A 27,087-nucleotide genomic window follows, 5' to 3' on the forward strand; every position below is an offset into this window, starting at 1 on the left:
TGACAGACCCGGGCCTGACCTGGGACTCTTCCCTAAAATGATTGACACCTCCAGAGACAAACACCCACAGGCCAAAATAACAGAATATAGGAAGACAGCTGACTCTAAAAAATGTCCAAACTAGGAAACTATACCTTTTGAAATAGACTTCCTCTAACAGTAGACTCCGAATTTTAAATTAGCATACAAACATGTAAAGAGATGAAGGAAGATGTGAGCCTGGGCAGTGGTATCAGAGTCACCTTCCCCATCACATGATGAGAACCCATCTATAGAACGATCCCATAGACAAGTGCTGAGAGAATCTGGAGCCTGGAGGACCCACTCTAGGTCTTGGGGTTCTCATGCTCAGTATGAGTTACTCCATTATCTTTTGCAGTGAAGTGAGCCAATATATCTCTTTGTGCTTAAGTCTGTCTGAGTCAGATTTCTGATGCTTGCAAGTGCAATAATTGGGGGTCAAGCATTCCTGATAACAGAACAGCATTCACTGCGTGGATCTGGGCTTGCTTGATCCAATATTCCTATGTATCCTCAGTCCTATGAATCAGGTTGTCATTTCTAACCAATGTTTTCGAAAGAAACTCCTTAGAACATCAATACTGCTATGCTGACACTCATTAGCTTCTGTTTTACCAAGTTTCAAGACAAGATCAAAATCCAGGACCTCAACATCTTGCAGCTCAGTAGACCACCATGACGTATTATGCATCATGATCAACTGAGGCCCAGCTACTGATTGCTAATGTGACCATGGGGAGTGGTTTTTACCTCTCTGAGACTGGGTAAAATGGAAGTATTAACATCTGCCTTGAGGTTCCAGTGAGAATTAGAAATAACGTGGGTTGCTTAGCTAGTTTACAGATATAATTTAGCTATTACTATAGTTTCTGTTGTTTTATGTCCTGTGTTGGGTAGAACAGGTGTCCAAGGAAGACCTATAAAACATCGGCACTCTAAACTTATGACGATTCTTTTTAGGATTTATTATGGAACTCCAAAAAAGAGAACTATACTCAAGTTATATCTTTCTACACACACACACACACACACACACACACACACACACACACACACAAAAGCGTGTGTGCGCGCCCCGGGCTTCTGAGAATCCCCCAAAGCAGGGTTTCTTCACCTGAGTTATTCAGGTTTAACTTGTGACCTTTTAAATAAACTACTGACAAAAATCTCTTGATCCTCACCCAATCTGTGTTTCCCAAATTTACCATGTTAAATTTGTCCTCATGCACTCAGGTTTATCAGGATGTTCTCCAAAGGTAGAAGAGTATTTTGTGCTTTTTGGCGGCCCCTGCAGTGCATACTAATAGCCCACAGTTTTCTAGAATCACAGTTGACTGCTGCATTTGTGCTTCTCCCACACAGACTAGCCACCTGCAGTGCTAGTGCCTTTGTGGATGGGAGGGCTGCTGGGCTGCCCATCAAATGTTCTCTCCTTTATATCCCACAAAACCCTACAATGCCAACAGTATAATTAGATAGATGCAAGCTGCAGTGATTGCAGAGATTCGATAAAATCTGCTAGACCCTTTTAAATCCGAAATCTGGGCAAGTTGATAGGTAATGAGTCTTAGAAAAGTATTCAGCAGCTAAGATTCCAGCTATTGCTTTGCAATAGTAACTGCTCCAAAGAAAAATTTTTAAAAATCTAGGAATTTGATGGACGGGTCTAAAATTTTAATAAAATAAAGCATGGCATAAGAACTTGCAATAACATGTTATGCAAAAATGGTGCAATGCATTTGTTTTTTTCGAAACACATTCACATCTGTTATCCTCTTCCATCCTCATGACATGCCATGAGGTAGAAGGAGATACTGCTGTCTGCATTTTAGAGATGAGCAAACTCTGGCTCGACCGGGTTAGACATATGCAATATCAGGGAGGTAAGCAGCAGACGTAGCCCTGAATTAAGTCCTTTTGATACTAGTGATAATAAGAGGAAAATGATGGCATTGTCATTAACTAACACCCACTGTTTGCCAAGCACTTTGCTCAGGATGTACCTTATCTTGTTTCTTATCACAATCATGTGCAACAGGTATCATGTTCTCCATTCTACAGGTGAGAAAACCGAGGCTCAAAGAGGTAAAAATAACAGGCTGACAAATGATAAAGGACAAAGTCAAGATTTGGACCTAACTTACTCTAAAAACTGCACTCTGCAGGCTGTTGCTTCTTGTGATGCTTAAGAGGCAATAAAACAAGATGAAAAAGATACTTGAATTAGAAAATGAAATGATGGAGGGAAATCTCTCCTACCACATAAATTTGAACATCAAAGACCAGAAATGCCGGAGAGGATATAGTCCTCATCTCTCAGGATGGCGAATGACCAATTTCACCCGCCAGCAGTGCTATGCATTAAAATTACCTTGGCATAAACGCAGCTGTCAGACAGTCTCATGAATGGACAGTATTTATCACACACAGGACACATGATGATATCTGTAGCTTGGCAGACTTCTTTACTGGAAAAGAGAACAGAAAAGGGGTGCTTTATGATGACATAGAGCATTCCCTCCCTCCAACTTCGCCCAATATTCGACCAGTAAATAAGATTGAGCAGATTAAATTTTTTGCCTTGAGAACTTCTTAGCCTTATCTATTATTGATGTGAACAAGTGTCTGAACATTTTGATAATTTTATAAACCTATATATAAGGCTGTTTCTTGCTTTACATATAAATAAGCTAAACTCTGGAAAATACACAAAGCAAAACAGAGGCTGTTATACCCCAAGTTATACAAAAGGCACTGGCAACATGACCTAAGTTCATACCTAACTATAGGAACAGTGAGATACCGAAAAGTCCCTGCTGCAATCTCTACATGCATAGATCAAAACTCATAATGGAGGAATAAATAAAAATACCAGGAATTTGTTCTTGTGAACAGTTTCACAAGAAATCAAAATATCTATAGTCACCTTTGAAAACACTTCTAGAAGGCACGTTTATTATTTAAGATCATTGTCCAGTCTTGCAGGAAGATCTCTGTGGCTCCCTAAAACTATTGGGTTGTCAGAAACGTCATGATGCATTTTTGCTTGAAAAACATAGAAAAGATATGTTGTGATTGTTCGGACAACCCAATACATCATTGTTCATTTTTGTACAATGTGTGCATTCTCCTCTCAGGTGTAGTCCCTGTAGAATTCCCACCACCAATGCACCTGTCACCATCACCATAGTCCCATGTGCTCTTCCTTCCCCTGATCTGACTCCTCTGCCTCCCCCTGCCCTGTAGAATGTCTCTGATTTATAGTCACTGCTAATTTTGTTTGTTTTTATTTATTATTGTTATTTTTTCCCTGAGCCTTTATTTGGCTCCCCTATATTCCTCCTATAAGTGAAACCATGCGATAATTTTCTTTTTCCTTCTGGCTTATTTCATTGAGCCTAATCTCTCCTAGCTCCATCCACGTTGCTGTGAATAGCATGAGGTTATCTTTTTTGATCGCTGAATAGTATTCCATTGTGTATATGTACAGCATCTTCTTGATCCAGTCATCTATTTTTGGGCATTTGCAACCCAATATATTGTGGTGAACAAGTCAACAATCGTCAACACCAAATCATTCTCAAGACCCAATAACTTGGTGTGATGTCTTTCCAGCTTAGGTTTAAAGGGTCCTTGTAAAAATACAGAATTCAGAAAAAAGGCTTGCTAGCCCACTATTTGGCTGGTTGGCAGAAAGGGAAAAGGTGGAAAAAGTCAGAAAGCACAACTTTCAGCTCACGATTGAAAATGATGTGCTCTGCATGTAAAGTGGCTTGTCTGTCTGTGAAAGTAAACTTTGCCTTCTTGGTAGCTGAAGACCACAGTACAAGAGTAATGGATGGAGAGACCTAGTGACTTAAACCTTGTGAGTTTTTCCAGGAGAGACTGGGAAGTTAGGAGGAAAAGCTAAGTGGTTCCATGGCTTGTGAACAACCACCCAATCCCAAAGCACAAACACCCATATCTAAATGCAAGCAAGAGCAGGCTCACCAGAGTTCCCCATACCTGACTTGGCAGTGGTCCAGAGTGATGATTCCGTACAAAAAGACGAACAGGCCAATGAAGGCTGCTGGGAAGAGCATGCCAGTGTACCAGCCCAACCAGGCAAAATACAAGCCAATCTTCTCTCCAAAGTAGCGCCTGTCGAAGATACAACAGCCTTGTGGATTGCAGTGAAGTATCTGGACTCAGGGATTAGAACACCATCTCATTTTATTTGCAGCATCTGGTAAACATGCAGACTGGGTACATTAGAAGGATAGATCGTTTGACCAAATCTAGGTTCTGTGTTTCCATTTCTTTTCCTACTAGTCTCTATATCACATTGTAATGATATAGCCCGGGAGGGTGAGAGAATTCTCCAGAGCCAGAGCGGGGAGCAGAACAGGCAAACTGACGAAATACACTGCTGAGGGGAGCAGTGGGCGCAGCAGGAGAGTTCTGTGTGCCATGTGGGACCCTTGCCAGCGGCCAGGGATCGAACTGGTGCTGTAGAGGCTGCGAGCAGCTTCACAGCCCAGCGCTCAACCACTGCACCACCAGGGAGGCAGCATCTCTGTCATTTCTGAGGGTGTTCTTGTTTGTAATATATGTATTATAATCATATACACTTAAAAATAGGGAACAGAGTTATGGTGAAATATTTTAAAACACCCCTTTCAGGAGTGGGAATTTATGGGGACTATAACCAAGATGAAAACGCATATATTGTGGTAAAATGAAAAGTGATATAAAATATGTATAAAAGGAACTCTTAAAACTACAAAAACAAAAGAAAAAGCCAATAAAAAATGGGCAGAAAAACTAAGCAGACACTTCTCCAAAATAGACATTCAGAGTGCAAATAGACACAGGAAAAAAATGTTCACCATAAAATTATTAGAGAAATGAAAATTAAGAGCATAATGAGATATCATCTCACAACTGTGAGAATGCCCTTTATCAAAAAGGCCAGAAACAAGTACTGGCAAGGATGTGTCAAAAAGGAAACACTCCTACATGCTGGTGGGAATGTAAACTGCTCAACCCTTGTGGAAAGCTGTATGGAGGTGTCAAAAAATTAAAAATGGATCTGTCATTTGACCCAGAAATTTCACTTGTAACCATCTACCAAAAAAAATTCAAAAACAAAAACAAAAACAAAAACAAAAAAACACCCCTTTCAATATTTCATAGCTTTATAAGATGTTTATAACACTAGAATCTTAAGATAATAGAAAAAAAGAGCTCTACTAAGATTCAACACAAATTAATACTTAGAGCAACTCTTCCTCTAAAGTAATGACTTTTCACAGGCTTCCCCATCTACCTCTATAAATTGTTTTTTTGCTGAGAGTAACAAGTCTGCCTAGTCCCCTGTAGTCTGTGACATTTGGAAGTATCAGGAATTCCTTGGTTTTTCTTTTCTTTTTTAACCACCATTAACAATGTGATGGATCTGTGTTAGAGTACAACCCCGATTGTGCTTTCTGTGCCTCACAACTGCTACATTTCATTAATTGGAAATTAATCAGCTCTTAACCTGATATTAAAGATATTCAAATTTTTTAAATTTCCCTTTTGAACAAGTATTGTCAACCACCTATATTTAAATACTGTCGGTTGCTTTCCTCCTAAAGTGGTCAATATCTCCAAAGAGCATGGATTATTTAAGTACTTTATCTTCTGTTGCATCCCCAAAAGAAACTTCCCATTCCCAGAAAACTTTCCCAAAATGATTCCTATTCACAGTTACATCTATTCATTCATTCAATAAATAAAAATACTATGTAGGAGGCAATTATGTGCTAAATACTGTGAACACAATGGTGAGAAGAATAAGCTCTGTTCCTGCCTCTGTGGACCTCACAAGCTGAGAGACACAGCAGTCAACTAAAGACCTTTAAAATGACACAACTGGGAAAAAAAGCCGAAAAGGGGAGGAACACATTTCCACAAGCAGGTAAACCAAGGTCTCTGACCACCTTAGTCAGCGAAGACTTCTCTGAGGAGGTGACTATTGTGTTGATGAGTCACAGTTAATTAGGTAGTCTGGAGCAAGGACAGAAAGTGTCCAGTGGAGGGAAAAGAATGTACAGAGACTCCATGGTAGGAGGGACCAGGTGAAATAAGGACAGTGTGGCTGGAACACTGGGTTTAAGAGGTGAGCTTCAGGTGAGATAGGAGGAGGCTAAGCCACTCAAGAGGCCTTGTAGACCATGCTAAGCACACTGATCTTTGCTCTGAGAGACATGAAAAAAAATTATCAGAATTTTAACCAATCAAGGGATATGATAAGATTTATATTTTGAGAAGGGCACTCTGTTTTCAGGGAAGATAATGGATTGCAAGGGGCCAGAGTAGGAAAAGAAGACCAAGTAAGGGACACAAGCTACAGTCCAGATTATAGGTAACAAAAAGAACAATGGCAGAGGAGATGCTGGAATGTACAGATACAGAAGAAGCAACATCTGTGGGACAAGAACTATTTAAAGGATGAGAGTCCCTAGATGCTCAGGAAATTCATTCTACTCAAATCTTGCCTGTGATCATCACCTTCTTCCTCTTGTGAGCACAAACTCCACCGCTCTTCCAGGGTTCAGCACTACAGAACCTTCCCCAGTGGCCCTGACCTTGTCCATCATTTCCATCTTTCAAACTGTTTTAAGACCATGGTCTCCATGACACATTTTCACCTAATTGTGCAAAGTCTTGTACTGTTTTCTATTTGCCTCAAGTTTTTAGAGCCTATTTTTTGAAATAGGTCTCTGGCACATCAAAGCCAGCGCCCAGGGCTTCTGTTTATCTTGGCCAAGAATACTTGGAACTAGAAACACAACGGACAGTTAATTAATATTCATTGACAAACTGCAACATCTTAATCAAAGCCCCATCTTAGATGGGAGATATTTTCCCTGCAGCAATTTTCTGTAATTTTTAATCAACGTAATCCTATAATGCAGGACTGGGAAGAGATTTTGCTTTTGTTTTTTTCCTGCTGTTTTATCATGCACTGAGACTGGTCAAATGAAAATGATCTCATCTCAGAAAATATTTTCCACTCACCCAGAACAACTGGATCATTTGTTACCCACACAAAGAATGGGACCCAATTCATCAATGTCTTTGGGTCAACAGAGTAAACACTGATAACAGGGACTCTGGCAGGGAGAATGTCTACCCAGGAGATGAGCTATAAAGTGAGTTGTCTTATTATCTCATTTTCCTCTGGGCTCAATTTTAAGGGCCCTGGTAAAAGTGCAGGCAGCTAGCCTGGACAGTGTGGATTCTCACCACCCAGTTTTCATAATCACAAGGTGTGGGTTCTTGCTTCCCAAACTTCATATGCAACCTCTAAATAATACAAGGGGTGTGTCCAGGGTGACAAAGCAAAACCGTCATAACAAAAGCCTATAAAGGTGCATGGCAGAAGGTTGGGCATATTCATACAAAAGGTTCAAGCAACCTAAGTTTCACTGCATAATTATCATAGGCTAAGAGTGAATAAATTTTTTGACCTACAGAATTAAAGCAATCTTCATGTGTTATTAGTCTAAAATGAAAATTAAAAGAAGCCTGAAATTGATTAGTAGGATAGTATCTGATGTTTCCTTTCATGATAGGAACTAATATTCCATTTGTCACTGATAGATGTAAGCAGTTGTTATTGATAATTTGTCAATTAGCAGTCACCCCGGTGATCTTCTGGGGTTCTGTGGGAGGCCTGGCTGACCTCACATGCCCTTTTCTAAGTCCCTTTAGAGGAAACACCATCCCCATGAGTGAGAGGTCTGTTTCACCAAGAATATCCAGCATCCTCAGGTGAGTAGCCCTCTGGAAAAGAAGCCAGAGTAGAGAGGGCTGTGCATACCTCAGGCCTTTTTCCTCCAGTGCTGGCTTATCCCAGTGAACAGCCTGCCCTGATCATCTGTGCGAGCTTTATATGTGCAGCTGGTTAAAAACTCACCTTACAAGATCCAAAGGCTGGTATTTATACCACACGCCCCAAGAGGCCCAGCATTCGTAAAGCAGATGTCGGTGGTTTTCCGCTCCGTGGGTTCTAATCGAGTTTTTACTTCTATAACTTCCCTGGGATAAAAACACAACTGTTGGTGAGGTGACCCCCCCACAAGTCACAGGGAAAGGCAGACAGTGAAGTTAGTCTCTTATGGCAGGAGTAGCAATAGGGGTGATATGAGAAAACAGTGGGTCCCTCTTGAGGGGAGAGTAGATTGGCCAGTTCTTCAGGATGGTCTCTTGTGGAGAATCCTGTGTAGTGAAATGTATGCACTTGCTAGGATCAGCCTTTTGGAACTGAGTTCAAATTCAGTGCCACCACTTTTAAGATTTATTTATTTATGCATACAAGAGCTGGAGTACAGGCCAGAGGTGCAGCGGGTGAAAGGATTCACCAGAGACAGAGTGGGGAACAGAACAGCAGACTGGCTGAAATACACTGCTGAGGGGAGCAGTGGGTGAGGCAGGAGAGGCCTGCTTCGCCATGTGGGTTGCTCCCTGGCTGGCCGGGGATTGAACTCGTGCTGCAGAGGCTGTGGATTGCTTCATAGTGCGGTGCTTAACCTCTTGCGCCACCAGGGAGGCCCCGCCACCACTTTTTATGTATATGTGTATGCATGTATTTTTCCATCCATCCATCCAAACTATGTTCATTGAGGTAAAGTAGGTTTGTACCTTTGTACCTGCTCCTGGAGTTTCAGGTGCAAACCTGTACAAATGTCTGCTTTCACACCCTGCCCTCCACCACCTCCCAACACACCTCCACTAAGTTTTGGTTCCACTGCTTTTTAGCTAGAAGAATTTAAACTCTTTGAGCCTTGGCTGCCTAGTTCATAATGGAACCATGATCTGCCTCCTTAGGTTTCTTTTGTGGTTGGAATGACTAAAGGGTCTTGCCCAGAGGCCATGACCAAGCTTGGTAGTTCTCTTTCCCATTTCTCTCAAGACAAGTAAACAGCTGAAACTGCAACCTTATCAGGTCACTGATAAAGTTGTGTAAGAAAATTCTAGAACGGAAAAGCTGGAAGTTGCTTCTGAATTGCAATAATCCAAATCTAAACCAACCTCGTTGAATAAATGAAAAGATGAAGGGGGTTGAGAGACGGGGTGGTTTCTGAGTTAATTAGTGACAATACTAGTTTCAGAAGCAGAAGAGAGACTTTCTGTTGGTGAACCAATTTCTCACATTTACCTGAAAAGTCCTGTCTGAGGGGAAAATGAACAGGGCTGAGGGAAAAGAAACCTGGCTTCTAGTCTCAGCTCAGTCACCACTCACGTGTGACCATGATGGGCCAACCTTTTTCTAAATTTCTATTTAAATTTTTAACTTGAAATAAGGGTAGTAATATCTACCTTCCTGCTTCCAAGTTTGCCATGAGGTTAAATAATAAAGTGGAAGTGAGAACAAAAAGTCAAAAGAACATTTATGTTATTGTTGCTCTACTCTTTCTAATTTGGACATTCTCATAAGATATTATAGCACTTTGTGGACATGAAAACCATAAAGATCTTAACATAACTGTGGGATTTCATAGCTCCCCATCTCTTCAGATACCCTAGACCCACCCACTCACTTGTCTGCAGGGAAATTTCTGCCCAATTTCTGCCATTGCCCTTCCATAGGCGAGAGTGGGAGAAGGGAAGGGTATAGTTCTTACCGAATTCCTTTGCTGGACTGGACAATGCTTATAACTATGTGAAGCCATATGATGTGGGGCTCTGTCTTAGAGCTCAGAAATGCCAGTGTGTGGCTCTAGAAATCTTTTTATTTATTTAATTTTTTAGTTATTTTTGTATACAAGAATTGGGGTGGGGGCCATATGCATCAGAGGGTGAGAGTATTCACCAGAGACATGGTGAGTAGACACTGCTGAGGGGAGCAGCAGGAGAGACAGGAGAGGTCTGCTATGCCACATGGGTCAGCTCCCTGGCCGGGGATTGAACTCATGTCACAGTGGCTGGCTACAGTTTGATAGTGCTGAGATTTAACTCCTGTGCCACTAGGGAGGCCTGGACTCTAGAAAATCTTTATGTCAAAGTGTTCACTTCCATTGTACTAAAAGGATCATTCCAAAAAATGCTTCAGGGCTGTATGCAGTCTTTTAGTTTTCTTTTCCTTTTTTTTTTTTTTAAAGATTTATTTATTTATACAAGCACTGGGTACAATCAGAAGTGCAGGAGGGTGAGAGAGCTCACCAGAGCAGGGAACAGAGCAGGCTGCTGAGGGGAGCAGCAAGCGGCAGGAGAGGTCTGTTGCGCCATGTGGGACCCTCGCCGGTGGCCAGGGATGGAACTGGTGCTGCAGAGGCTGCGGGCAGCTTCACAGCCCAGCGCTCAACTACTGTGCTACCAGGGGAGGCCCACTTCTAGTTTTCTTAATGAATAAGGTTTTTAAAATTCTACATCTTTTTTTAAACATTCTTGTGATATTTAAAAATCAAGAGGGCCTCCCCGGTGGCACAGCAGTTGAGCGCTGGGTTGCGAAGCTGCCCACAGCCTCTAAAGCGCCGGTTCGATCCCTGGCTGCTCCCGGGCCACCGGAGGAGGGTCCCACATGGTGCGCAGACCTCTCCTGCCGCCCGCTGCTCCCCTCTGCAGTGTACTTCGGTCCTTCTGCCTGCTCTGCTCCCTGCTCTGGCTCTGGTGAATTCTCTCACTCTCCCGCGCTTCTGACTGTACCCAGTGCTTGTATGTATGTATGTATAAATCAATCAATCAATCAATCAATCAATCTTAAAAAAAATAAATAAAAATAAAAATCAAGAGATTATTTGACTAGAGGTCAAATAAAAAGACTTGCCACTTGTAGATATTTAAAACTATCCTACAAAGTTAACATTTATCCCTAATGAAGACTGTTCTCAGTATCATCCTAACAGGAGTGCCATCTTGGCTGGTTCATGGGATTTTAGAGGACAAAGGCCATGACATTGTGATTTCTCCATGTGACCTTCAGTGACCAGATGGAGCTGGGGCTCAATGCCATGACAGTCACAATAATATCTCATCAGTAGTGAGGACTGTATCCTTGAAATCCCATGTGGAAAGAGAATTCTGGGTTAAATGAGCTCAAGAGCTAATGAAAAAGAAAAGAAAAATACCGGATGGTCTCACTCATAGCAGGAATCTAGAAAACCTAAATAAGGGACCAGGAAAAAGAATAACTATAAAAAAGAAAAATCAAAATCAACAAGCGACACACTATGGGGGGGGGGGGGGGGGAAAGGCGGGACTGGGGTCAATATAAGGCGGGGGGTGCAATTGTATGGGGAATATAAAAAAATCTAAAAAAAAGAGCTAATGGGGAAAACAGAGCAAAGCATAATTGCAACTACATTTGCAAAATTCCTTCTATATCACAAGGCCAGGCAGCAAATAAGTGAATGGAAAAAAAATCAAAAGAGAATAAAAAAAAATAAAAATGTACATATCTTAAATAAGCAATAAGCAATAAGTACAATACTATTAATTTTCATTTATCACCTTTGGTGTTACCAGACACTTTGCAAGATGGCTTCTTCCCATGCTTTAAAGAATAGCTACAATTTCTTTGTTGCAGGGACTCTATATTTTAGGAACATTCCCCCCCTGGGTCCGATGCCTCATGCAAATTTTTAATGACTTTTTAATTTTATGACTTGGAGCCCCTCGGCTATTCCTCTGAATTCATGTTGAGTGACTCTTGATTCAAGTATTCTTGCAATTACATAAAAAGATAAATAGAAACAAACCCATGTTGGAGGAGAGACATCACATACAAGGAGGGCCTTCCTAATTACCCACTGAACAAATTAAATTCATTCTGAACAAATGTCATATCAACAAACTCAATTAATGACCATTCCCTGAAGCCAATTTAACAACAAGAAACTGAAAAAGAGCAAAGGCAGCACAATACCTCGTGCAGGGGAAACGCAGCTTCGTAGGAGCCATTGGTGAGCAAACGGTTCAGACCTAAAACCAAGAGAGTTCAATTTGAATGAATACCAGCTCTGAATCCTCAGTGTTCAAGGCTAATGTGAAGGGTGGTACTTTCTGGAGAAAACAATCTAGGTTTTCAAAAGCAATTCAAACCCACTTGGAGATGCAGACGGTTTAGAAGATTGTGTTATCTGCTAGGAAATTGGGATCAAGGGCTGGGAAATCAGGTGTTCAGACAAACAAAATAAGGAAATAGACTAGTCTATGGTTGGAATAGAAAATGCAATAAGAGATGTAGATGGATTTACCATAACAAAAACGTGGTGTGGGACTTCTCCTATATAGCCACGTAGGGTCACAAATCTCTAAATGCCGCACACTTTTTGATATATCGTACCTTCATTTTCATGGAGTATGGCACACTTTCTAATTTCCCTTTTGATTTTTTTCTTTCACTCATGAAATGTGTATCTTTACTTAATGAGATCTCTTGGTTCAATGAGATCCTCTCTTTGCTATGTAATCTAATTCTATTGTGGTCAAAGAATGACATATTACATTTTGTTTTATGTCCCCAAATCTGGTCTGTCTTGGTAATGTTCTGTGTGCAATTGAAAAAATTGCTGTTGATGGTGGCATGGTCTTAAAAAGTCAATTAAGTTTATTGATAATGTTTGTTCATGTCTTCTAACGCCTACTGATTATCTGTCTACTGTTCTATTAATTATTGAAAAAGGGGTCTTGAGACCACAGACTATAAGTGTAAATTTGTCCATTTCGCTCAGCACTTCTATCAGTTTTGCCTTTACGCAGTTTAAAGCTCTATTATTAAGTGCAGAAATATTAGGAAGGTTATGGCCTCCTGATGAATTGATTCCTTTATAATTGTAAAAATGGTCTGAGCTCTGGCAAGATTTTTGCTCTGGAATGTATTTTGTCTGATAGCTGGTTTTGTCTGATAGCTGGTTTATTTGGCTGGTTTGGTGTATCTATTTTGATTATTTTACTTTTAACCCGTTGTGACTTTAAAGTTCGCATCTTACAGGCAGCAAAAATTGGGTCCTGTTTTTTTCTTCAATGTATTAACTTCTAAAATGTAAATTAGGATCTTCAGATATTTACATTCACCGCTCAGAGAATTATGAAATATTCCAAAACAGAAATCTTGGATTGTACTCATCCGGTCTTGGGTAGTTTCCTGGCACATATGCACGGATCAGTACTTTGCTGAATACTTAGGGGGGTAGGGCTTTGCAGACCTTCAGAATATTCTCTTTGTATAAAAAAGTACTCTTCTTTCTGGTACTTTGTTTTGTGATTTCTAGCTACCTTGATCTCTCTGAACTCTCAGAAGCATCTTTTCACCTAGAATCTACAAGGTTCTACCTGTGTTTTTTTCTCTCTGTGCTTCTTTCCAAAAATCCAAAGCCTCTCTCAAGGAAGCAAGCTGGGGTCATTGTAGGGCTGGCCATTGGTTTTCTGTCTCTCAGGGACCCAGTTCTTGGTTGTCCACTGCTCAGTGTCTTGAAAATAATTCTCATACGTTGTTTTTCCTTTCATATTTGTTCACATGGGAGAGCCAATGTGTGCCTGTTTAACTCCATTTTGGGCAGGAGTGGAAGCTTGATGTGTTCATCCTTAAAGTTTCTTGTGGATCAAGAATGATGCTTTTTCTTAAAGAGGATGAATAAAACCTCACAGAAGATTATTGGAAGGCTATTTCTCAAGTGGCTATATGGGAATAAACTCTGCTTTAGATCCTGATGAGAATCCAGGGATAAAACCTAACTAGAACATGAATTTGCACTGATTCATTTTTCATTGATGGAGGGTCAATCAATGTTTAGATACTTTTAATTGCAGTAACACTAGTTTGTTTTATGATGCTTGACATTAACACTAAACGATTAAGACAAACATTTGAAATACAGATATCTGTAGGGTTTGATTATATATTATATATATATATCTGATTATATATTATATATCTGTAGGGTTTTATCTAACATACAGGAGGCCCTCAACAAACACCTTTGTAATAAAGGAATAAATGATTATGTAGAAAGCTCTGATTTCCTGGAGTCTCTATTGAGAATTCCACATCTCATCAATAACTTTTAACTGTCCCAGATATTAGGGGGAAAAAGGAATCTTATCTAATAAAGGAATCTAATCTAATAAAACTGATAACCTCTGTGAGTTTATCATAATTTACCAAAACACTGCAAAATGAGAAAGTAGTAATATTCAGTCTATCACACTACTGACTTCCCTTCTAAGCACCAATTTGAAAAATACAAACCAATTGCAAGATTTATTTTATGCATCCATGTTGTTAAATAAATTTTTGTTGAGCTATTTACTGCTCTAAGTTGAAAACGAACCTTAAAAGGTTGATTTTCACAGTTGTAATAAATTCAGAGTGACGCTGAAAACTAACGCAGCCTTAGTTTACTCTCCACTGAAACACAGTCTTATGAATCATGTTTACAAATCAGTGTTTTTGTGTTATCTATAATCGATGTTGGCTCATGCAAGATGCTAATACCAGAAATAGTTTCAGGCAGAAAATAACATTGGGGATGAATATTAATTCTACCAATATGTTAAATTTTCTTCTAACATGCTGTTTCTTTTATTTATAAAACCAAAGATGACAAACACCATCAATAGAGTATTTGTAGTTTCACATGCGTATTTTTGTCATAATCTGTAATGCTGCTCTGTCATTACTAGTAAGGTACTTTTTCAGTTTGTCATTACCAATTTTCAAAGCACTAGGTTTCTTGAGCAGAATTTTCCTTCTTTCATCAAAAGAGAATTTTTTAAAAAGATCCTTTCTTACTAGTAACAATAATATACTTCCTGTGCTTCTTCAGAACATTTAAAATTTACTATTTCCATCTTCCCCTGTCTTTATCTTGACTAGACTACTTGTAAAAATAGTCCACAGCTTGAGATGCAAAAATTAAACACAATAATTACTGTACGGTTTCATTATACACCGTGTTTTGACTGTGTAAGGAGGTTGGTTAGACACTAAATGTGTTTCAAAGGCCTTCATTTCAGCAAGATTCCTACTATATGCCAGATACTATATTAGGCAAAGGTAATGCAAAGATGATGAAGGCAACTTATCTACAATTTTAAGGACACTAGCAATTTTTAGATGCAAATTCTTAACACATGAGTACGATGAGTTGTGGAGTTTGTTGCAAATGATAATACCAATATTAGTAGAGGCTCTGCTTATTTACTTATTTGCATTTTAAGAAATAATCCAGAATAACTACTGCCATTATTTTACTTCCCTTTCCTTGTATTCTAGTATGTTCATGCAATGTTAAATGGACAATGCATGATAAAAGTATAAGTATTACATACTATGTTTTAAAAATCACCTGGATAAGCAGGAAAAAGAAAAAAAGTAATCGATGAAATATTTGAATTATTTACTATACCAAAATGTTAACAGTGTTCCTCAGGTGGAAGAATTTTCATTTTGTCATTGAAAATAAATAACTTAAGGCAATAAGAGCTGTATATGATTATCAAATAAACATTACAAAAATAATTGCCACAGGAATTCAGAAGAGGAAAGAATTTCCAGTTGGAATGTCACGAAGGACTTTATGCACTGGATGTATCTTGAGTATATGGGGATGTTTGAAACCACCACTTATTCAAGTTAAAGAAAAGAAAGTTTACATCAGGTTCAGGTTCACCATACCCACCTACACTGACTCTCACTGCCTTCAGACTTGGAGTAGGTAGCTGTCTGTTTCTCCCTATTACATTTTAATTTATGCAGCTTGTTTCAAAGTAGTTTCTGGCAGCGTCATCATCCTAGTGACTCACACAGCCTGCATTCAGCCAAACCTCTCGAGTCTGATCCTCTCATCAGGTTGCCGAACAGCATTTCTCCCACACTGTACCAGGGCAGTTGTTTTGATGAATGTGTGTGTAGGAATTTACATTTACAAACTATTAAAGGCCATCTTGTTAGGTTTGGCTGAGATTTCTAGCAGATCCTGAGCTCTTTTTTGGCTCCTGAAATCAATGACTAACATGCTCAATGCATCCTTCCAATCTCTATTGGACCTGAAAGCTTGACAAGAGACGCTTGACTAGGTGCCAGTTATCAACTTACTGCCCCTTAGCTCCACATGAGCCTTCATTGTCTGCTTTGCAATAATGGAGCTGGACCTTGTAACTACTTCTCCTTTGCCAGCTGGTACAGTGTTGAGTTTTATACATAGAAGGACCTGAGGAGGGAGGAGTTTGTCCTCCTGGTACAAGCATGTTCCTCTCCATAGATTGCTACAGCACCCAGCTTTGTTCTCATCTAGATCCTGCAATGCATGGTGACCAGCAGCACATGGCATCCCCTCAAGGGTCAGGTATCCCCTCAACAGCCTCACAGAGTAGTGCTGCGCACAATGAGTGACTTCCCTGGAATTTCTTCAGGCAGCTTCCCAGAGAGTCCTGTTCAGGCAGAATCCTTCCAGTTTCACCTCTTCCAACAGAATGTGATCCCAGCTTTGTAAGGGGGAGCCTATCTTAGAGCAGTATCTGCTCCTAACATCAGCTGTTCCTCTGTTCTTTGGCATTCTTCTTACCTTTTGGTAACCAATCTTCCACTATTCCATTCCTGCTAGAGTTATTAAACTATTCAAATTATGAGTGTGAGTGTGTGTGTGTTTTGCCTCCCCCAGATTTAGATCCTGACAGGTATAGGTCATTATTCAAGCTATTGATAACAATCTTGCTAGGACAAAGATAAGAACAAAGTCACCCAATTCCTTTTTTTTTTTTTTGTGGGACCCTTGCTGGTGGCCAGGAATCGAAATGGCAACTGGCACTGCAGAGGCTGCGGGCAGCCTCGCAACCCAGCGCTCAACTGCTGCAGCACCAGGGGAGGCCCACCCAATTCCTCTTGATGTAGAATCATCTGTTTAATAAGGCAGGAAATTTGGTAATATAATATGGAAATGTTCTCATGAAAAATGCCTAAAATACAAATGGTGGATGCTATTTAACAGGGGAGGTGAGATTACTTGGAGAATTTGCACTGGTGACAGCTCAGCTCTGCCCTTGCAGGTCCCTCTGCCTAGAACACCTACCCCTGCATCTGCCCATGCTGGCTTCCTCTCATCTTTTAGGTCTCAGTCCAAATTTCAGCATCTCAGGGAAGCTTCCCCTAATCATTCAGTCTCACCTTGAACTAACCCTTCCTAGCCAGCCTGTCTCTGTAACACCATGCATTTCAATTTCTGCATGTTACTTACTGTATTTACTTATTGCCTGCTTTTAACTTCTGGAACACGGGCTCTGGGGAAGAATTGTGTTCATCTCTCCCACCACCTACCCGGACACCCCATGGATGCTCCCCACACCTATTGCCTAACACACATGGGGACTCCGTTAAAATTGCAGAATTTCTCCACAATCTTTGATAAATAAGATGACATCCTATTTTAAAAAGACATCTAAGAATGCTATTAAGAGTTTACATGTGTGAGTTATCTGTCAAGGGAGTCGCTAGAGGTTTTGTAAACAAAGAGTGAGTCTAGAGTTCATAAATCAATACAATCAAGGGGCAAAGTCTCTAATCTTCAAATATCAAAAGTAGCTTGTTATACTATAGATTACTTACCAATTTTGTTTTTTCCTTCTTCATACTTTATTCTTTGTAAAATGTGATGTACAATTCTACTTCTGGTGGCATTGTTGAAGAACGTGTCTTTGTTATGTATGATGAAGCTGCATACACATATTGAAAACACAAGTTGAGGATTAATTGGAGGTGAGGGACCTCAATTTCTGATATAATCTGGTATTACTCATAGGAGATGCCTTCAATCAATCACACAGAGGGCATATCTGGAACATCATGAGAGAGTTCAGGATCACAGAGAGGTGACTAGGAGGCTCATAAGTCTCGGTAAATTCTCAGTCTCCTGAGTACTCACATCATGATGTCAGGAAGGAGCTGGGGCTAAATAAAATGAAGAAACTTTAAAATAAGCTAATAGCAAGTCTAGGCATTATATCTTATTTTTTTTCCTCAGTAAAGTCGGTAGATAACGCAACTAAAAATTTATTTTGCTTATCTGTTCTGTCGCCTCTCCTCCCAGGTCATAGCCACCTGATATATATATATATATATATATATATATATATATATATATTTTTTTTTTTTTTCCCCACAAGATTGAGGTCTTGTTGCATGGTGAGGTGAGAAATGGATCATTGGAAATTGCCTATGTCCATTCCTATCCCAATTTTTTTCCTGGGTGGATCCCTTTTTCTAAGCAAACACTTAAGATTGTTTCCTGTCTCAGCTGATGGCCTACCCAGCCTGCAAAGTTTCTCCCAGAACTCACGCTGACACTATGTGACGTTGGGTTTTCCAGTAGATATTCCTATCCTTCTAAGAGATTTTCCAGGTGACAAATAGAGCTAATCCGCCTATTCCAACATGAAATGGTTCTGTCTTTCCTTTCTAGGAAAGTGTTAATGGTAGAATATCAGAGATACTATAATTGCCTCTTAAATTATAAAGTTTATTTACTCAGCAAACTTCTATTGGGTACTTCCCATGAGTCAGACACTGCATAAGAACATCAATGTTATAGCCACTGCCTTCACAACTCAGTTCAGAAGTCACCTCCCCAGCAAGTCTCCCCACATTTCTGTCCCCCAAATAGTCAGTCCTCCTGCCTCTTGTGCTGTTTCTTATCTTGTAAGCATTTCAAGTACTGATCACTCTCTATTGTCATTTATTTGCATTCATTCATTCAGCAAATGCTTACTGGCAGTACTCTGTAGGGTACTGATTGTATAGTGGTAAACAATACAGATAAAATCTGTATCTTTCAGAGGCTCAAAGTCTAGTGGGGGAAGAGAGACCAGAAAAAGAAATGAACATGACTGTATGGCAGATAATGGGCTAAATCAACCTCTTTCTGCCTCTTTCTGTTTGCTTTTCCTCCCATTCAGGACAAAAGGCACAGCAGAATCATGACTATTTCTGTAACCCTAGGGTCTAATGAGTGGCTGGTACACAGTACAGGTTTTTGAATAGCAGGAAGTGAGGGTCATGAGACTTTATGGGACATTCCTATTAAACTTTAGTTTTTCAAACAATACAGTCTCAAGAGTTGTAAGGTGATGGGAGAAAAAAGGTAGAATAGGCCTGGGATTTGGCTTTGAAACAGAGTTGGGAATGTGAGTTTCCATAATATATAAATGAGAGAAAGGTTAGAGAAGATGAAGATAAAATGTAAATCATATGAACTGATTCCTTGGAGAAATATTTTCCTCTCACTTTTATTTCTTTTGGATTCCATCCTAGAGAAAACTGTTCTCAGCAAAAAGTGCTCTGACATGGTCGATGACAGATAAATGCTATGTGAGAGGAGGGAAGTGGCAGCATTTATCATACATTTTCTCTAGGGTTTACTGAAAACATTTTCTGTTATCAAAGAGAAAAAGGGGGAAACCAAGAGTTACACTGAATACAGTTCATCAATTTTACCCTATTCTGCTTTTTTTTCACCTTATTTGAGAGGCACCATAACATTTTAATACCAAATAAAGGTGTCATAAAGAAATAGGCAACAAATAAAAAAAACTCATTTTGACTCATAAATGCAGATGGTAACTGAAAACAGAATAGCACGACTGTGCTTGACAAGATAATTCCAGGCTAAAAGCCCATGTCCCTCCTGCATGAAATGGTTTCTGCTACTTTCTTTTTTTTATAGCACTGCATAACGTTTTGAGCTCATGTAATAGTTCTCTATAATAAGTACTGCAGACAAGCTTCAAACTTTTGTTTTCCTCTTCCTTATGTCTCAGTTGTACCTGGAACCTGGAGATTCCATAGTGGGAACAAACATACAGGCAATGCCAAGCACTGAAGATACATGAACATCCAACCCTTGCAATAACCTTTGAGGTAAGGATTTTATAGCCCCTCTTCCAAGTGAAGAATTAGAGAGCTCGAGTAATATGCTCAAATTCACTGTACATACCAATAAGAAGCAGAACCAGGATTTGGAGTCGGGCAGTCTGGCTCCAGCTGCCCTCTTTTTTATCCCTGTCACCTACCTACCTTTATCAGACACTTCCTGACTCCTAAAGGTTGGCTTTCCTTGGGATCAGCGCAAGAGTTATGGTGCTTGAAATACTCTCCTTGCTTCCATTCATCCTTTGAGCCTCAACTCAAACCACATTTCCCCCCAAAGGTCTTCCGTGATCACCCTCCCTTCACCCTGAAAGGTAATGTGGTGGTATTAAAAAAACAAAAACAGAACCATTTAATGGAGGAGGGAGATGAACTCTCAGCCCTGAGAACCTTCAGTTCCAACATCACCCTTCTTCCCCCTGTCTTTAAAGTGAGACAGAATTCAGTCTACACCCTGGCTTTGCCACTAACTATTTGGCATTAGGACCATCTCTCAACCTTACTGCATCTTGGTTTCCTCAACCACTTCTCATTAATGTGGAGGAAAGCCCAAACTTCTCTCTACAGTCTACATGTTTCTACATGGTCTGGTTCTGCCTACACTAGTGAGTTTATCATTTCCTTCTTCCCCTTACTCATAACAAGCCAGCAGCACTGTCCTTTATCCTGTCCTTGAATGAAAACAGTTGTTAATGCCCAGGGCTTTTGTTCACGGATTTTATTTCTTCCAAACATTTGGGTGTCAACTCAACCATTCCAGCTAACAAAGTGATTCCCATACCCATAAGTCACTTTCTATTCCAAGACCTTGTTCTATTTTCTTTTCTGGTTTTACATTCTAAAAAATTGTTTCATTGGGGCAGAGGAGGGAGTGATGTATCTACATCTTTAATGTCCTCCCCCCTCTGTAGAAAGCAGGCTCTATGAAGGCAGGGCTTGTCTGCCTTGCTCTCTACTCTTGTGTCTGAGTGACTAAGCAGACCATGTATTACCCAGAAGTTCACTGAATGTTCTAGGAATTATCAAATTACATTGTCGATCAATTTTACATTTTTTTACTATTTGAAGATTCTGAAAATAATTTTCATCTTATAATTGCAGTTTTTATGCAGTAATACTTTGGTAGAAATAAAGGCAATAAAGATAATTTTAAAGTCTGGTTAATTTTATATATATCCTATATATGGAATATCCCACAGTCTACTTTCTGGCCATATATATAACCTATATTATGGTCATACTTATAACCTATTCATGGAAATTCTGAGACTGTTAAACAAGAATCCTCAGAGTTATGAAAATTCCCATGATTTAAAACTTTAAGATATTTTTAAGAAGCATTTGATTACCTATAGATGTTGCATATAATTATTTTAGAATTATAACTATATTATTGACCTCTTACAAATTTAAAAATCTAAGGCCTATGTCAAATAGGAAAGAGAATCGGATAACTAATTAAGGCATGTTTCTTGGCCCTTGGGTAGAGGAGCTTGAAACATGCCCCGCTGCATTTAAGGATTAACTTGCATCAGTAATTGCTTTATGTTTTTTGTCACTCTCCATTTGAATGGAAACATCTAATATAATTAACCAGTGCCCATGTCCTTTCTGTTGCAAGCATAGGGGGCAGTTAACTTCTCTCTTTTATTCTCAGGCTTCTGGTTCAAGGAAAACCATAACTGAATAGTGCCTTCTAAAGTTCCTCATCCCAACGCAACTTAATGTGAAATGTGGGATTCTGATGTCATGTTGGAATGGGACCTTGGGGATTCTGGGGTGGGAACGAGAACATCTATGTGGGCGAAATCTGAATATAATTGCAGCCAAAAAGCAGACTGTGGTATATTGCAAAAGAAAAAAAAGGACCATAATTCCTCCCAGCCATTTGTACCCATTTATATATAGACATATATACATATATAAAATATATAGCCATTTATATATACATATATGTATATAAATGCATCCATTATACATATCAATATATACACACAACTTTCTTTCATCTTCCCTCAAGATATAGAGTCAATCATTCCAGTCCTTGAGTATGAGCTGAATTTTTGACCGTCTTTAATCAACAGACTGTGGCAGAAGTGATTTTTGTGAGATTGCTGAGCTTAAGCAGGCCTCTGCAGCCTCCACTCTTGCCCATGCAGGACACTTTCCCTGTGAAGAAGCCTGAGCTAGCCTCGCTGGCAATAAGGTGCCTCGTGGAGAGAAACCCAAACGTGAGCTGGCATAAACCACTGCACAAGTGAGAGAGACGGTTCTGAACTACCCCACCCCACTACGCAAAGACTGCAACCAAGTGTGGGCTTGGCATGAGTGTCATGCTATGCATCTGAACCCAGCACAAGCTGCTGAATCAAAAGAATCATGAGCAAATAAAAGGTGACCGGTTTTTCTGATGGTCGAAGTTAAATTATTTCATAATACGCAAAGAAAAGGTTAATGCCTTAAAATAAATATTTCAGGAAACTTAATTAGACTTTTAAATAGAGATTTCTTTTTTAACAAGGAGAACCAAAGGTGAGTCGGCAAACTGTCACTTAAATTATATCCTCAAATTAGTGAAAATCTAAGTAGGAACAAAATAACCAATTAATTTTTTATGTGACAAGGCCTATTTTGAGAGATTTGGAGCTGTAGGCAACAGCAGTACAATGGCTAATTTCTATTCTCAAGTATACTTGTTATGGTAAAGGAGGAGGTGATAAGCTACTAAAAGATAAAGCAAGGTAAGATTTCTTTCATATTCCAATAGTCATTTCTCATATTACGTCATGATAGCATATTTGCTACTTGAGTGGTAAATATAAATTAAGAAATAGGTACACTGGAGACTTTCAGGTAAAGATGGGAAATTCAACATCTGCATTCAATTTTTTTTCTGTCAAAACCCCAATGAAAATATTACTGTGTGTGATTAAATAAAGGTATAAACACTCTAGGAACAAAGCAGAAAACAATAGCAACAAAATGGTGGAATGTGAAAGAGACAAATAGCAATAGACATAGAAGACCAGAAAAAGTAGGATCCTAAGCTAGTTCTGGGAAAACCAAAAATAAAATTTGTATTAATGGAATCTCATAAAATCTGAGAACCAGTGATCTCTAGAAGTGGGATGAAAAGGATGCTAGAAGAAGGAAAGAAGTTAGACCCCCCAATTTCCCACCAGCACTCCAACAGAAGACTGGAGGGTTTTTCTCTTTTTCTTTCATTTTTTATGTATGATAATACAATGTCTGACTGTGACACATCAAACATGGTAGGGTAGGGGTATCAGAGTAAAAAACCAGAGGACCAAGTGAATTTTTTCATACTGGAAATTGAAACTCCCACCTGTCTTTATCCACTTAGGATCCAGAACATTGACAGCCAGGACTTGACATTCCAGGCAGAAAACTGGCAGAGACTGCTCTAGGGAATATTACCAGCCTGTGCTGTAACATTTAAAAATAGTGACATAGAGACACCAGAATGAAACTACCCAGTCATATCCCTCCTATGAGGCCAAAGCTGATAGGCCCCACCTATTACTCTGAACTTCAAGTTTTGCATTTCTGATCGTTAAATATGAACAGTGAGTCAAAGTTTACTGAGTGTCTGAAAAATTCTATTAATATAAAAGAGAATAATACAAAGGGACATAAAACACAATCAGAAAGATGTCAGAGTGGGGGCCTCCCCGGTGGCGCAGCGGTTGAGCCCTGGGCTGCGAAGCTGCCAGCAGCCTCTGCAGCGCCGGTTCCATCCCCAAGGCTCCAGGCGAGGGTTCCACATGGCGCGCAGACCTGTCCTGCTGCCTGCTGCTCCCCTCCGCAGTGTACTTCGTCAGTCTGCCTGCTCTTTCCTCTGCTCTGGCTCTGGTGAATTCTCTCACCCTCCCGCTTCTGACTGTACCCAGTGCTTGTATGTATAAATCAATCAATCAATCAATAAATCTTTAAAAAAAAAAAGAAAGATGAAGAGTGATGAAATGTTTAAAAAATCATTCTGGATTAAAGCCATGTATGACAAACACAAAGCTAACATCACACTCACTGGTAAAAACTGAGTTTTTCCTCTAAGAAAGAATCTATGGATGCCTACTGCTATCATTTTTTTCAACATAGTATTCCTAGGCAGAGCAATTAAGTAACAAAAAGAAATAAATGGTGTCTATATTGGAAAGGAAGAAATAAAATGGTTACTATTTGTAGATGCCATTCTATTATATATAGAAAACTCTAAAGATTCCACCAAAAACCTGTTAGAATCAAGAAATTCATTCAAGTTGTTGGATATAAAATCAATATACAAAAATCTGTCGTATTTTTATACACTATAATGAAATATCAGAAAGAGAAAGATAACGATTCCATTTACAATTACATCAAAGAGTCAAGTACCTAGTAATAAATTTCATCAAAGAGGTGAAAGATCAGCACACTAAAAACTGTAAGACATGGATGAAAGAAACTGAAGAAGACACAAATAAATGGAAAGAGAATCCATACTTATGGATTAAAAGAATTATTACTGTTAAAATGTCCATACTACTCCAAACAAGATACATACTTGATGTAATCCCTATCAAACTTCTAAGGGCATATTTCACTTACATAGAAAAAAATCCTAAAATTTGTATGGAATCACAAAAACAGACAAAAATCAACAGAATAGCCAAAGGAAACTTGAGAAAGAACAGAACTGGATTAATCATGCTCCCTGATTTCAAACTATATTATAAATCTATAATAATTTAAAAAGTATGGGACTAACATAAAAACAGATACATAGATCAATGGAACAGAATAGAGAGCCAAGAAATAAACATATATGGTCAATTAATTTTCAACAAAGGGGTCAAGAATATGTGATGGGGAAGGGAATTTTCTTCAATAAGCTGATACTGGTAAAACTAGACAGTTACAGTTAAAAAAATGAAACTAGACCATGACCGTACATCATACACAAGATTTAATTCAAAATGGGCTCAAGACTCAAATGTAAGACATGAAACTCCAAGAAGAAACCATAAAGGGTGAGCCTTTTAACACTGATCTTCGTGATAATTCTTTTTTTGATTTGACACCAAAGTCAACAAAAGCAAAAATAAACACGTGGAAACACAACAAACTGAAAATCCCTGCCCAGCAAAGAGAAACAACAAAAATAAAAGGCAACCTACTGAATGGGATAAAATGTTTGAAAATCAAATATCTGATAAGGGATGAATAACCCATAAAGAACTCAACAGCAAAAACAAACAAGCAAACAAAACCTCCAAAACAACAATAAACAATCCAATTTTAAAACTGGGTAGAGGAGCTGAACACGTATTTTTTCCAAAGATATACAGATAGTCAATAGGTACATTATTATTCATCAGGAAAATGCAAATCACAACAAAATATGCTATCACCTCACACCTGTTAGTACAGATATTATCAAACAGATAAGAAATAACAGCTGTGGTGAGGAGAAAAGAAACCCATGCATTATTGGCAGGATGAATATAGTGTGCCCGCTATGGGAAAGGTATAGTATTTCCTCAAAGAGTTAAAAATAAAACTACCATATGCCCTACCAGCTCCACGTCTGGGGATTTACCCAAAGAAAATGAAAACACTAGCTCAAAAAGATAGCACCCTCATGTTCACTGCAGTGTTACTTGCAATAGCTAAAATACTGAAACAATCTAAGTGTTCACTGAGGGATGAAAGAATAAAATGGGATTATGGACACACATTGAGGAATATTATTCAGCTATACAAAAGAAAATCTTGCCATTTTCAACAACATGGATGGACCTTGATGGCATCATACTAAGTGAAATAAGTTATAGAGCGACTGGTAAGTACTATGTGATCTCACTTATCTGTGGAATCTAAAACTGAGCATAGACACAGATGACAGGCTGGGTTGCCAGAGACAAGGAATGGGGGTGGTTGGATGGGTACAAGGGGTCAAAAGGTAAAAACTGCCCATTATAAAATAAGTCAATCGATTATACAAAAGAAAGCTCAAAATATGATTGTAAAAGACAGAATATTGTAAAAATAAAAGCAGCTCTTAGGAACTAGCACACAGTGATAGCAGAAATTAAAATTCAATAGAATTTGAAAATAAGTTGAACAAAATCTTTCAGAAAGTAAGTCAAGGAAATGTCCCAGGGCAAAAAAAAAAAAATATATATATATATAGAGATAGATAGATAGATAGATAGATCAATACCAGATGGAGATAAAAGATAAACTGATTAATTCATCTTTGTTCAGCCTTACACAGAGCTTGTCACCAAACTGGGGCTTGATGTTGATTGACAGGAATGAAAACATGAAGGCACAGCAATATTCAAATGTATTAGAAATTGCTTTTTTTCCCCCACTCAAAAGTTAGCCAGAATAAAGAGGAAATCATTTTTTACAAAATCTATAAAAACAAGTTTACAAGCACAAGTGATTTCCTAATTAATCCTCAGACCAGAAAAATCCAATTTAGAATAATCCAGGCTACAGTTTTTCACTAATTAGGGTGCTCTGTGAGTCAGTCAATAGTAAGTTTTTGCCTGAATTACCTTGGCAATTGTCATCGCATAATTAATTGATCATTCAGTGGTTTCCTAATGGCCCCTGTCCTAGTCTGGTCCCAGTCACAGGCCCTGTTAGCATATTATCCCCTCACTGGAGCTGAGTCCCCTTGAGGGCTGACCAAAGGGATTAGAGCTGACTACTTTCCTGCGGCTGCTTTATATCACTGTGAGCAGCAAAGACCTAGAAACTCTGCCAAGGAGTGACAAAATTTGGAAGTTGGTAAAATTTATTTTCCATCATCTGTCTTCTCTCTCTTTTTGCCTCCCCCCACCACCACCCTCTTAGTGGAATCCGCTATCCCCGCTACAGCTAACTTCCCCTTTTTATAGTTCTTCCTTCCTCTCTTTATTTTTAACTCTCTTGGAGAGACTTGATAGACTTTTTCATAATGGGGTATAAATGAAGAATAACATTAAAAATTTCATCTCCTCCAGGGATATTTTTATTTGAAATGAGGATGACTTGAACCAAAAGATTGAAACTCAAATTGTAAAATTCCAGGAATTAGGGAATTCTATTTATTAAGAATCTCTTCGCTTTCCCTCTTCTACACTCAGTTCTCCAACTACAATACGATTCTACTTAGATAGGCATAG

General features: G+C 39.1%; 1 protein-coding gene across 2 annotated transcripts in view; it reads right to left on the reverse strand.

The window, feature by feature from the left end:
* The window catches only part of ANO4 (anoctamin 4), a gene marked incomplete at both ends in the record, with an annotated part of 292,388 nt that overhangs the window by 44,919 nt on the left and 220,382 nt on the right, over window positions 1–27,087 (reverse strand). For both annotated transcript variants that reach the window (XM_084255593.1, XM_084255594.1), the window contains 5 exons: window positions 2,393–2,489; window positions 4,027–4,161; window positions 7,967–8,088; window positions 11,915–11,970; window positions 17,594–17,700. In XM_084255593.1, the coding sequence (XP_084111719.1) occupies window positions 2,393–2,489; window positions 4,027–4,161; window positions 7,967–8,088; window positions 11,915–11,970; window positions 17,594–17,700 (517 nt within the window). The remainder of the gene's footprint in view (window positions 1–2,392; window positions 2,490–4,026; window positions 4,162–7,966; window positions 8,089–11,914; window positions 11,971–17,593; window positions 17,701–27,087) is intronic.

Source organism: Talpa europaea (assembly GCF_964194135.1).
Source record: "Talpa europaea genome assembly, chromosome: 15".
NCBI lineage: Eukaryota > Metazoa > Chordata > Mammalia > Eulipotyphla > Talpidae > Talpa > Talpa europaea.